Below are 14,242 nucleotides of genomic sequence, written 5' to 3'. Positions count from 1 at the left end.
TAAGCACATCCTCCCTTTTCAGCTAAGCACAGCAGCAGGACTCGGGAGCATGCCCGCACGAGCACCCCCAGGGAATGCGGGTCTCTGTAAGGGCACTTGAGAAGAGGAGCGCTGCTGGGGGACCCCAAAAGAGGTAGATCAGGGTCCCTCTGTGCAAAACCCTTGCACAGAGGAAGTATGTATAACATGTTTTTTTTTTTTTTTTTTTTTTAAAAGCAAACCTTTTTACAGCCCCTTTTAATAACATAGGGGGAGATGTTATGGTGCATTGTTCTAAGTATTTGCTGTTTTCAGATTATAGCTGTATTTTGTGTTTTCTGGTTTCTCAAAGGTGGCTCAGCCGCAGACAGAACACTGGCTGTAAGACATAAACCCTTCAGTCTCACTGTAACAGCCCCTGGACACATTACAGACATGATTGACATGTCATACATAATTCGTACTTTACTATAGCTGCGGGGCAGTCCTGAGTAATAGCAATCCAGGTGGCATGTTCAAATATGAGGAGCCAGTTCGAGGTGAAGGGTGCACATGGAATAAGCTTAAAGTGAAATTTCACTCTCCCAAGCAACAGTTATTATATTTAATCCTCATGCTGTTAACATTAGTAAATAAATGGGGAAAGTATATGATATTTACTTGTTTTAAACTTTCAGGAGAGAGAAAAGGTTTCCTCAGCTAAGCATATGCTCCTGCATGCATGCTTGGGCTAAAGGCAGATAGATTCCAGGAAGTAAATGTTAGATGAATCATTTGCCCTTACTCAGGATGGCCATGGCCAGAAATGCTAGGGGTGGGGGGTTGTTTTTCAAAGTGATTTCTCATCGAAACCAAGCATGGAGACATGGATGGATGGGGGAGTTTACTTTGAACATAAAACATGAATTAAATGGTGTTTTTGGTTTGTGGTGGTCAGATGCAGTGAAGATCCACTTTAATTTGAGAGGATCATTGAGGGATAATGTGAGATTAGTGGAGTTTGTTGACTTGATGAAAACTGCTCTTGGCATGTTTATAACGATATAAGATCAGGATCCCTGATGTTGTATATCACAGATCTATGGGCAGCTGTCTAATCGTAGCAGTCTAGAAACCATCTTTGTTCAACTAGTTCTTGAAACAAATGATGATAATGCAGATCTGATTTTGTTTTGTTTGGTGGGAAGTAATATAGTGTGTGTGTGTGTGTGTATATATATATATATATATATATATATATATATATATATATATATAATATAATGTGTGTGTATATGTGTTCTGAGGAGCGCTATTGACACCCCCACCCTGACAGATCAACAGTTTGCTAACCACTATGTAGTGTGAGAACTCGCAATATGCTGTGGATGGGAAAAGTGTGTTGCTTTTCTTAATCTAATCTCAAACTGAACATCTAAGGCCTTGTACTCCTGTTTGAACATCTTTTCTTTTTTCAGCAGTTTTTTTTTTGTATGTGTTTGCGCACATTTTTGCATATATGCGCACGCACACAGTTTTGCGTAAATGCGTGAAAACGTATTCATGTTCCGCACAATATGAAAATGGCCATTCGCATGTATTTGTGCACATGAAGCATAAATTACTGACCAAAAAAGCAGATTATTTTTATTTATTTTTTTCTACTGAAGAATGCACACTGCTTCTTTATGCGTCTGTGTGCATAGGCACATTACAATTAACGAGGCTGTATTTTAGCTCCGTTTAAAAATAAAAAAATTATAATATAAACAGCTGTACTGAGTATTTTCAAGCTGCAGTGTGCAAGAGGCCTAAAAGTTTAGAATTTAGTTGTGTAGACTTATGAACATGTTTCATGTTGAACATAGAACACACCTGAAAGTTTGTATATGTACTGTGTGTATATATGTATATAATATTGTTATTTTTTTAAATATATTCCAGATGATAAATTCCAAGTTGCATGATGGAGTTTGCCAGCGCTGCAAGGATGTACTGGAATGGAAGGTGAAGTTCAGCAAGTATAAGTCACTGTCTCAGCCTAAAAAATGGTAAGTGACAGCAGTGTTGTAATTAGCAACCAGCCCTACAGAGTTGGATCATTTACTCAAGGTTTTGCCAAGCTTCCAGTTAATGCCTTTGGGAAAAACATGAATGAGTTGGAAAACAATAAAACCTTTTATCTGAAATCTGAAACCTCTTCCATAAAGCGCGTGGCTGGATCAGTAACTGTGTATTTAAAGTTTCTCTTGAAAGAGATCCATTATTAAAGCAGATTATGTGGTAAATTTAAACATAACCTAAAATGGAGATACACCTGAAAGACACATTAGGGTAACCTTTTGAGCAGCAATACACTACATGTTATGCAGAATATTTGGTTTATGGAGGTTTCCAGTCTTTTGCTATTAGAATAGATGTAAATTAAATGACAGCACACTAATACATTACCTAGATTTGTCACTACACTAGAAAGGGCATTCATAGCTTGTTACAATTATTTTGTCGTTGTTTATAGAGGCAGTCCTTCATATTATCCGGAGTGCATTTCTTAAAAAAAGATTAGATAATTTTGTGTATGTCTGCAAAGATGAGCTCTTGCTTCTCCTATAAGAGGTAAAGTACTCCTGTGGCCCATATTCCCCACCAGGACTCCCCAGCTCCCATAGCCAACTTTCTATTCACATATTGCATTGAGATGAGTGGGAATAATCACCTATCACTGTACTACTGAATGACAAATTTTAAAAAACTTCAAGTGTACAGTTCCCAAGTTAGTGTTTGCAAAGTAATTTTTTTATTATTTTAAAACTTGCCTGCTCTGGTATTGCACAGAGCAGCCCTGAACCTTCTATTCTGGGTTGCCCCGCTGGCACTCCTAGGTCCACTTTTTCACAGTGTGCCACCATACGAAGCTGATTCCTATCGTGGCACACCTGCAGACTTGATCCCAAGCCTTGCTGCCTGCATCTATAGACAAAAAACATGGCTTGGCCTCACCCTCCCGCTCTCTCATATTAGGTTTTGACTGGCAGCATGGTCATTGGCTCCTTCTGCTCTCAGCAGAGCCTGGTTGAGCAGGGAGAAAAGGAGATGGCTACTACAGGGAATACATTAAAGTGATACTAAAATCTTGTTTGCTATTTTTAACGAAAAAAAAATGTCTATACTTGCCTGCTCTGTGCCGTGGTTTTGCACAGAGCAGCCCAGATCCTCCTCTTCGGCGCTCCTGGCCCCTCCCTCCTGTTGAGTGCCCCCACAGCAAGGAGCTTGTTATGGGGGCACCCGAGCCACAGCTCTGCATGTCCTTTCAGACACAGAGCCATGGCCCACCCCAGCCCTCTCTCTTCTCATTGGCTCACTTACTTTGACAGCAGCGGGAGCCAATGACGACACGCTGCGGTCTCAGCCAAAGGGGAAAGGAGTCCCAGACAGCTGAGTCTCTCGTGGAACATCGCTGGATCTAGATGGACCCCAGGTAAGTATTAGGGGGGCTGCTGCACACAGAAAGATTTCACTCGCTAGGAAACCTAAACTCATCATAAAAAAGAGGGCATCCTCCCCTGAGAGTAATATGGCTGGTCAGAATGAGCCATTAGGAGGGGCAAGGGTTGCAGCTGCTTTTAGCATTTCAACCCCTGTATCTATGACTAAGGGTCCTTTCACACGGGGTGGATCAGTGATGATCCACCTTGTGGATATCCGCTTGCTCAGCAGGGATCGATCCACGCTGAGCAGGAAGATGACAGGTCTGTCTCTGCACACTGCGCAGGGACGGACCTGTCAGAGCGCCACTCTCCCCTATGGGAGATCAGATGACGACGGACCGCAGAGTAGGTCGTCATCCGATCCGATGATGGATGGAAAAGTAGGTTTTTCCTCCGTCACACTTTTTTGGATCGCAGCGGGTCGGATGTCAGCGAACATGTCACCGCTGACATCCAACGCTCCATAGACCTCTATGAAGCATCCGTTCAGGTCCACCTGAAAAACTGACAGGCGGACCTGAACGGATCGGTAGAGGCCTAAGGAGGTTTTTTTCTCCAACCATTCTAAGTTTGGAGCAAAAGAATTGATTCTTTAATCGCATCCCAGAGTGGGACTAAGCATAACAGACCCCCGTCCATTGCTCCGGACCCTCATGCTGAGGAACAAGGGGCGAGAGATGACGAATTTCTCTCAAGGAGCCAGGAAGAGGCTGATGTTCGAAGAACCTAATATGAAAGGATAAGGTTCACAGGAAAGGTGGTTGGTATAGTCTCTCACTGAATTCATCTGCTCCACATTTTTACTGCCAGTAAGCACAGTCAATCGATGAGCCCACTTCTGGTGTGGGTTCACTAAAGCTTCCCCAATCTGTTCCTGCTTTTCCTATCCATTTATGACTAAAAAAGCTTATATATTCTGAGTGGGAGCACCCAGATAAACCGTTTTTCCCCCCAAAAAAAGTTTTCAATACTTTTATCCTATGGAGGAAAAGTTCTATAAGAAATGGTGATTTCCAGCAGTTGACTCTGCTATATCCTCTGTACCTGACTTGTCCAGTAGACAATGCTCAGATGCTAAAGGTTCCAACAGATAAGAAGTTGGAATTCCTTTTTTAAAGATATACTTTGCTCGCAGGTTCAGCCTGCTGTGGCAGCGATAAGAGTATCTCAGTCCTTAAAGGACCAGTTTTATGGAGGTACTCAGGATTATTCCTGATCAGCTGGCCCAAGGTTTGGCCGGGATATCAGAAGCGTTGTGTTTTACAATAGATGCTATGAAAGATTCTATTCTCCAGGCCTCATGGCTCATGCTAGGGCTGGTACATGTGCATAGAATCCTATGGTTGAAAAATTGGTCAGCCAAAGTGCCATGCAAAAGATCTTGGCCAGTTTCCCATTTCATTCCATGGTGAACAGTTATTTAGAGACAATCTCGATTGGTATATCCATTTCTAATGGCAAACGTTCCCTTTTACAAGTTAAAAAGAAGTTTAGCTTCTTCTCCAGTGCCAGGGGCATCAGTCTCCAGGCAGTCATGATGGCCCCCACCGTCAGATTCAAGAGGTAAACCTCAAGGTTAGTCCCAGGGCCAAAAGAGGACCTGGGGAGGAAACCCAAGAAACAAAATACTAAAGCCTCCTTTTGAAGGGGCACCCCCGCTCGCTCGAGTGAGGGGGAAGGCTTCTACAGTTTTCAAGGGTTTTCTAGGGACTGGCAGGAACAATGTCAAGACAGATGGGTGGCTTCCTCATTTTCTCTAGGTTACAAACTATAACTCCGAGGGTTCCCGTCTCCTCGTTCTCTCGGCTCAAATATTCTCAGAGATCCAGTGAAAAAGAAGTCTCTCTTTCTAGCTTTGGATCATCCCTTGTCTCAAAGAGTGATATCGGTGGTCCCCTTGGAAGAGCAAGAATTAGGGTTTTTATTCAAACTTTTTCACAATTCCAAAACGGGAATGTCAGACCCATTTTAGATTTAAAAAGATCTAAACCGTTTTTTGAATACTGTTCTTTTTGCATGGAGTCAATCCGATCTGTAGTCTCCATCCTACAAGGGGGAGACCTTCTGGCGTCAATCGACATCAAGGATGCTTTTCTCCATGTGCCGATTTTTCCCACTCACCAGATATTTCTATGCTTCAAGGTAGAAAATCTTCATTTTCAGTTTTGTAGCTCTGCCTTCGGTCTAGCTACTGCACCTCAAGTGTTTACAAAGGTCCTGGCTCCTCCTTTAACCAGGTTAGGGGCTCAAGGTATAACGATACTAGCCTACTTAGACAATCTACTCTTGATAGATCAATCGGTAGCCCGCTTAAAACCAAAGTTTGATCACCACAGTCAGCTACCTGGAATACCTAGGTTGGATTCTCAACCTAGAAAATTCCTCCTTAAAACCATCCAGGAGATTGCAGTTCTTGGGGCTGATCATAGATACAGCTCAGAAGAGGGTGTTTTTGCCCCAGCAAAGGATCAGTTCTATGTGGGAACTGATTCAGTTGATCAAAACAAAGATTTTATTATTTGACTTTGCATGAAATTGTTGGGAAAGACGGTGGCTTCTTTTGAGGCTGTTTCCTGGTAACAGATGCGAGCCTTCTGGGCTGGGGAGAAGTCCTGGAAGAAGCATCTGTCCAAGGGAAATGGTCCAAATCAGAGATGACCTTGCCCATCAATACTCTAGAGATTCGGGCAGTACACCTGGCCCTGGAGGCCTGGATGCTCAGACTATGGAATTGTCCTGTCAGGATCCAATCTGACATTGCCACAGCTGTGGCCTATATCAATCAGAAAGTGGGCACGAGAAGTCGTGCAGTCCAGAGAGGTGAATCATATTCTATCTTGGGAAAATAACATTCCTTGCTTATCAGCAATTTTCATTCCAGGGATAGGTAATTGGCAGGCAAACTACTTGAGTCGCCAACAATTGTTCCCGGGAGAATAGTCCCTTCACCTCGACATCTTTCTGTCATTATGCCAAAAATGGGGAGTTCTGGCCGTGGATCTATTTGCGTCCAGGTTCAACAACAAGATCGACAACTTTGTGTCAAGGACAAGGGATCCGAAGGCCTACAGAACAAATACCTTGGTTTTTCCGTGGGATAATTTTTTTCACTGATCTATTCGTTCCCTCCTGTTCTGCTGCTTCCGCGACTTCTCCCAGGGTCAAGCAAGAAGGAAAGGGCATGATTCTTGTGGCCCAGGAGATCTTGGTTTGCAGAGATCGTAAAAATGGCAGTAGGGGACTCTTGAACCCTACCGCTATGGCCAGACCGTCTCTCGCAAGGTCCGGTATTCCATCCTACCTTACAAACGCTAAATTTAGTGGTTTGGCTATTAGGGGTGCAACGGATCAAAAAACTCATGGATCGTATCGTTCCTCGGATTGGATCATTTTTTGGATCAGCAAATAATTGAATTTGCAAAAACCTGTGAAAATTCCACCACCATATAGTCCCCACTGTAATATCCACAATCTCCCCCACTGTAATATTGGCTGAGCATGGGCACGGCAGGGTATTGGCAGGGTACTGCAGAATATTAGCAGGGTATGGAGGGGTGGCTGTCACAGAGCAGCGCTGTGGGCACTACAGATCCAGCTCACAGCGCTGCTTTCATCCGATCTCTCCCCTCCACTGTACAGAGAGGGGAGAGAGGAACCGGCGTCATGACGGATCATGGATCAGTGACAATCCGTTGCACCCCTATTGGCTATTGAGACCCACATTCTAAAAGATCGTGGGCTGTTAGCTTCAGTAGTTTCTACTCGATTCATACTAGGAAGCTGGCCTCCGGAGTCAAATACTATAGAATCTGGAAGGCATATGTCTCCTGGTGTGAATCCAGGGGTTGGCACCCCAGGAAATATGTCATAGGCAGGATCCTTGAATTCCTACAGATATGATTAGAAATTAAGCTGCCCTTGAGTACTATCGAGGCCAAATGTTGGCTTTATCTGTTTTTTTTTTTTTTTTTCCAACAACCTCTTGCTTCACACTCTCTGATTCATAACTTTATTCAGGTGGTAACAAGGATTAATCCTCCAGTCAGGTCACCCCTGAACCCTTGGGACTTAAATTTAGTCCTGTCAGCTTTACAGAAGAAGCCTTTTGAGCCAATACAAGATATTCCCTTGGTCCCCTTGACGAGGAAAAATAATTTTCTTGGTTGCCGTATCTTCTGCAGGAAGAGTACCAGAGTTGCCTGCTCTTTCTTGTAAAAAGCCATATTGGTTTATTCATAAGGATGAGGTTGTATTGTGGCCTCATCCTGAATTCCTACCAAAGGTAGTATCGTTTATTTTTTAATTTAAACCAGGATATTGTTCTGCCTTTTTTATCCAGAACCTAGTTCTGTTGAAGAGCACTACATTCTCTTGATGTAGTGAAAGCGGTCAAAGTCTATTAAAAGTGTCCGCTCAGATTCATAAAACAGATGTTTTGTTTGTGTTGCCAGATGGTCCTAAAAGAGGACAGGCAGCGTTGAAATCTACTATTTCTAAATGGATTCGTCAAGTGATTGTTCATATTGGCCCCGGACCATTTTGCTGGCTTAAGACCAGAGCACTTTTTGCGATTTGGCACTGCGTCACTTTAACTGACAATTGCGCGGTCATGCGACATGGCTCCCAAACAAAATTGATGTCCTTTTTTTTGCCCATAATTAGAGCTTTCTTTTGGTGGTATTTGATTACCCCTGCGGTTTTTATTTTTTGCGCTATAAACAAAAAAAAGCATACATTTTGAAAAAAACGCATTATTTTTTACTTTTTGCTATAATAAATATCCCCAAAAAATATATAAAAAAAACATTTTTTTCCTCAGTTTAGGCCGATGCGTATTCTTCATATTTTTGGTAAATTGGTTGGCGCAAAAGTTATAGCGTTTACAAAATAGGGGATAGTTTTATGGCATTTTTATTAATATAAATGTGTGTGTGTGTATATATATATATATATATATATATATATATATGTGTATGTATATATATATATATATATAATTATTTTTTTTTTTTTTTTTTACTAGTAATGGCGGCGATCAGCAATTTTTACTGCGACATTATGGCGGACACATCTTGCATAATGTCATTGTCATTTATACAGCAATCAGTGCTATACAAATGCACGGGCTCCTGTGTAAATGGCACTGGCAGTGAAGGGGTTAACCAGGAGGTGGCAGTGTAGGGGTTAAGTGTGTCCTAGTGGTGTGTTTTCTAATTGTGGGGGGCGGGGCTGTGATTTACAGATCACTGATCTCTGTTCCAATCACAGGGAGCAGAGATCAGTGTCACTTGTTGCTAGGCAGAACGGGGAGATGCTGTTTACATTGGCATCTCCCCGTGAGACGATTGCAGGCATCCCTGCGGTGATAGAGTCCGCGGGACCCACAGTCTGACTCACGGGGGTCCCGACCGGCACGCATGTGCGCCGCCGGCGACGTGCATGCAATGGCACGGCGTAAATTTTAAAGGGCCGTACCTGTACGCCCATTTGCCTGTCCGTGCCATTCTGCCGACGTACATCGTCGTGCGCCGGTCGTATTTTGAGTCCTCTAGTCTCTTGGTGCCCTACTTTTTATTGCGTCTCCCTCCCTTCAGGTGGCATTGCTATGGGACATCCCTCAGTTTTTCTTTCTTTTCCTTTTTTTTTTTTTTGCTATATGTGTCACATTGCAGAGATTACCCTTTAATTTTCTGTCCCAACAGGAATTGAGGGTAAATCCCTCCAAAGGGGGCGAAATCCCTGAGGGTAATCAACAGGCTCACCAGAGCCCCACTAGTTCTGGAATTCCCTCCTATTTTTTGTTTGATGACCACTGAAAATTTGTGGGGTTCTTTCATTTTTAGTGATAATGGTAACCAGGACAAATGGAGAAGGTGAATCTCCCTAAAAAAACAAAAAAAGCAAAAACATGTTCTAATCCCTCACTGCTTCATCCAAAAAGTTTTGCCCTCAGTTATACTTTAAAGTTCTATGCAGATATAAAGGTTTGCATAAACCCAGTTATGTATTTCTTGACTACAGTCAGTATAAGTACCTTAATCTGCCTTTATATTACTTTGATGTAATCTTCATGCAATGTAAGCAAGTTGGGAGCCACTGAATCACACAATGCTGTCAGCCCCAGCACTATGAATACAGGCAAATAAAACCTCTTCAACTTGCTTATAATCCACATACCTTCCACATCCATTTATCAAGCTAGTAGCTTGATAAAGGGGACTCCACCCAAAAAGTGTTGCTACGCCCACCCACGCCACATGTGATGTCATCCCGGATCCAGTCCGTCCTGTCAGGCAAGAGTTTCCTTCCTTGTGGTCCATTGCAGCCACCTATTCTAGAAATATATACAACTTGTTCCTGGCCCCTCTCTACATTGCTACCTGCAAGGCTATACTGTGGAGGACTGCCACTATATCATTGTACTGCCATCTACTAGGAACTGGAGAGTGAGCCTCCTGGTTGAACTGTATGAGTATTGTCATTTTTCTACTAAAAGAATGTGAGTGCGGTATTGTGCATTTTCACACTTCTTGAAAATAAATTTCTACACTGAGAGCCAAATAAAGGGTTAGAAGCAGCGTTTTGCAGGCGCTTCGGTGGCACTGCCCATTGATTTCAATGGGCAGAGGCACTTTAGCCTTAAAGCGACTTAAAGATGCTGCTTGCAGGACTCCGGAAATACTCAGGTTTTCTCACTGGGATAGCAGATGAGGCCTGAAAAACGCCTCCAGTGTGAAAGGGGTCTTTGAAACACTTTAATCTTTCTAAGCTATTTTTAAATATAGACTTTTAATAAACTAATAATGCACAGCAGTGAAAACACTGGATGTGTTATTCTATAAGCTTTGTTTTTACTTCATTGGATGCAGTATTCTGCATATGCCTGAAATGATCTCCCGGAAAATGAAGAAAAATAAACAGCAGTATAGTTAGCCCATTTATTTTTTATTTTTTATTATATTGTGAAAGATAATGTTACGCCAAGTAAATTGATACCTAACATGTCACGCTTCAAAATTGCGCCCGCTTGTAGAATGGCGACAAATGTTTACCCTTAAAAATCTCCATAGGCTACATTTAAAAAAATCTACAAGTTGCATGTTTCAAGTTACAGAGGAGAGGTCTAGGGCTAGAATTATTGCTCTTACTTTACTGATCGTGGCGATGCCTCTCAGGTGGTTTAAACACCTTTTACATATGCGGGCGCTACTCACGTACACGTTCACTTCTGCATGCGAGATCGGCATTTCAAAAAAAAAGTGTCACTTTTATTCCTATTGCAAGGAATGTAAACATCCCTTACAGTAGAAAAAAAGCATGACAGGACCGCTTAAATATGAGATCTGGGGTCAAAAAGACTTCAGATCTCATGTTTACACTTAAATACAATACAAAATTTAAAAAAATTGTCATTTAAAAAAAAAATGGCCCTTTAAGAGCTGTGGGCAGAAGTGACGTTTTGCAGTTGCTTACGCCCTGTATCATTATCGAGACGGGTGGGGGCCATCTTCCCCCTCACTTGTCTCGGTAAGCGGCGGACGACACCAGAGCATGGCGGGAGGGGACCTTCTCCCGCCGCCGATAAAAGTGATCTCGTGGTGAATCCGCTGCAGAGACCACTCTTATCAGAAACTGGACCGCCGGCCGAAAACAATGGATACCGGGGTTATGGCTACTAGCTGCTGCCACAACACTATCCCCGTCAAAGTTCGGATGTATATCGGTGTGCGCCGGTCCATATATGGTTAAAAAAGTATGTGTAGAATGTAAGTACATTTTATGCCATATGTAAATGTACTATAAAACAGAAAAATCCACCCTTTTGTTACAAATTCATAGTGTGGCTTGAACAACTAAATAAGGCACTGAATATGCTCTCTCAAGGTTATACGCTTGACTACTGTATAATCAATCTAGAAGCAACCAGCAGTACCTATGAGAAACAGTAGATTTTATGAATGCAAGGCTGTAGACAACTGTATAATTCTGGAATTTGAATAAAGAACCACAAAGAAGAGAGTACAAATGTGATTCACATTTGTTACTAAAAAAGGAGAAAACTAAATCTCAATTTATAACTAGCCCACAGTGGGATTTGAATTTGCAAGACCACAAGAAAGATGTTCTGCCAGGCAGCACATCACATGTGTGCGAATCATAGGCCTGCAGAAAGGCACCCGAGCATCAAAACGTAGAATAACACTTTTATTAACTAGGATTTGGAGCTGAACTTTTTCCTTTAGAACAGTTTTTATATGTATATTTTTTATTCTTTGCCATTTTGTATTTACATGGTAAGCTGTTGGAAAGAAAAATCACAGAAATAAAGAAAGTAGCACCAGCCCAAAATTGAGTAAGAGTTCATGATATTTTTGATTTAAAGAAAAAAAAGGTAACATCACTCCTAGTTCATCAGGGCTTAACACAAAATAAAACTAGGATGGGTTCAGAGGAAACGGTGACTACCCAGATCTATATTAGCCAGTATTGGACTGTCATCATTGAGGCACAAACTTGCTAAGCAATTCCATTTCTAAGTTTTAGGCCCCGTTCACACCTCTGTGAATTAGATGCGGCTTACACCACATCCAATTCACAGGACATTTTAAAATACATTCATTTGAATGCATCTGGTTCACATATGTGCGTTGCATTCGCACTGCGCATTGCCCAAAAACTTTTTAAATTTTCTGGTGCAAACTGCAAGCACATTATCTTCTATGGGAACGCAGCTGATTCACAGATGCATTCTGTTCTGAACACAAATTCTCTCCTTCTCCTCACTACACCCCCCTCTCCATGCTCACTGATCTGCAGCTACAATGGATAGGAACCACTGAAGAGCTGTTTTTTCTCTTCACAGAGAAGACTGAGCTGGAATTTGTACCGCACATGTGTGAACCTAGCTTTATTCTGTGTTGAGTCCTCATGAATTGGGAGCAGTTTTGCACCCAAAATGCATTGACTGTTTTTTTTAATGACTTTTTTATCAACAATTATCTTGGACAATATTATCCAGTATTTGGTCTGATGCTCCTCTGTGTAATTTTATTGTTCTAGATACTGTTGGGTACCTATCGAGGGAAGCCTTGCCATGTGCGAGCTCACCAGAGCTACCTTTCTTTGAAGTTTTCCTTCATCTGACTATACTTGAAAATCTAAAAGTCAGCACCTTTTTGAGTATGTTGTCCTGGACAGAACAAACTTGCCTGGTCTTGACACCTCATACATCCTAGGTTTTCTCCAGACTTCCCAGCTTATATCTACATAAGAAATAAGAAAGCTTTATTGTGCACTCAAGTAAATCCATCTTTAACCACTTTGCATCCAGGCCAATTCTGATATTTCTCTCCTACATGTAAAATTCATAATTTGTTTGCTAGAAAATTACATAGAACCCCCAAACATTATGTATGCTTTTTTTAACAAAGACCCTAGAGATGACAATGGCGGTCGTTGCAACTTTTTATCTTGCACGATATTTGAGCAGCAATTTTTCGAACATGTTTTTTTCAGATAAAAAAACAGTTTCATGCTTAAATAAAAAAAAAAAACACAGTAAAGTTAGCCCAATTTTTTTGCATAATGTGATAGATCAAGATACGCTGAGTAAATAGATACCCAACATGTCACACTTCAAAATTGCACGCGCTCGTGGAATGGCGCAACTTTGGTATTTAAAAATCCCCATAGGCGACGCTTTAAACATTTTTACTGGTCACATGTTTTGCATTACAGAGGAGGTCTAGGGCTAGAATTATTGCTCTCGCTCGAACGTTCGCGGTGATACCTCACATGTGTGGTTTGCACACCGTTTTCATATGTGGGCGGGACTTACGTATGCGTTCGCTTCTGCGTACAAGCTCACGGGGACAGGGGCGCTTTAATTTTTATTTTTTTTATTGTTTTACTTTTATTTTTTTAGTTTGACACTTAAAAAAATAATAATAATTTTGATGACTTTTATTCCTATTACAAGGAATATAAACATCCCTTGTAATAGGAATATGGCACGATCGGACCTATTTACAGTGAGATATGGGGTCAATAAGACCCCATATCTCACCTCTAGGCTGGGAAGCCTAAAATAAAAATAAAACGATCACGGCTTCCCAGCCAAATCGGCGCCGTTATTTTGAATGCAGAAGTCGGGCGTGATGTCATAACATTGCGCCCGGCCTCTGAACGACCATAGAGACATCTGGTCCGCCGGGAAGCTCTATGGTATCATCCGGGGGCCGGCGGATCCTGTGACCAACTCACCGATGGAAGCGGTGAGTTGGTAGAAGTACCAGAGGGCAGCGGGAGGGGGGCATCATTCTTATGGTGCAGGGAATCACCGGCTGAAAATGTCGATATCTGAATGATGTCTGTGGCCTCAGGCATCATTCAGATAAACCCCCGGAAAGTCAAGGACGTCCCTGGACATACCTTGGGCGGGAAGTTGTTAAAAATACAGTATATCCTATAGTGCCTGTTCCAAAAACTAGTACAGAACTGAAGTTGAATAGAAAAGATGTTTTTATGTTTGGTATATTCTTCTTGCCCTCTTTAGTTTCTACAATACTGTTCACTAACAACTTTTGGACAGTTTCACTATGATACATAATAGCCCTTTATGACTTTAAAAAAGAAGTAGACAGTATAGATTTTGTTGCACCTGGTTTTCATTCAGTCATCTGTCTGTTTTTAGCCACAGGTAACTTTTTGGACAGCTGGTTATAGAAATAGGCAGTTATAGCAGTACTTGCTCTTTTAACTCTTTTAACTTTTTTTTTGTACTACGTATACTGTAC

General features: G+C 41.9%; 1 protein-coding gene across 2 annotated transcripts in view; it reads left to right on the top strand.

Annotated features, from left to right (window-relative positions):
* The window catches only part of CUNH9orf85 (chromosome unknown C9orf85 homolog), a 55,667-nt gene that overhangs the window by 26,722 nt on the left and 14,703 nt on the right, over positions 1 to 14,242 (top strand). For both annotated transcript variants that reach the window (XM_077474949.1, XM_077474950.1), the window contains one exon: positions 1,903 to 2,009. In XM_077474949.1, the coding sequence (XP_077331075.1) occupies positions 1,903 to 2,009 (107 nt within the window). The remainder of the gene's footprint in view (positions 1 to 1,902; positions 2,010 to 14,242) is intronic.

This window comes from Lithobates pipiens, unplaced genomic scaffold (assembly GCF_037356315.1).
Source record: "Lithobates pipiens isolate NorthernLeopardFrog02 unplaced genomic scaffold, aLitPip1_a1.2 Scaffold_13, whole genome shotgun sequence".
Classification (NCBI taxonomy): domain Eukaryota; kingdom Metazoa; phylum Chordata; class Amphibia; order Anura; family Ranidae; genus Lithobates; species Lithobates pipiens.
This window is presented reverse-complemented; position numbering and strand designations above follow the sequence as displayed.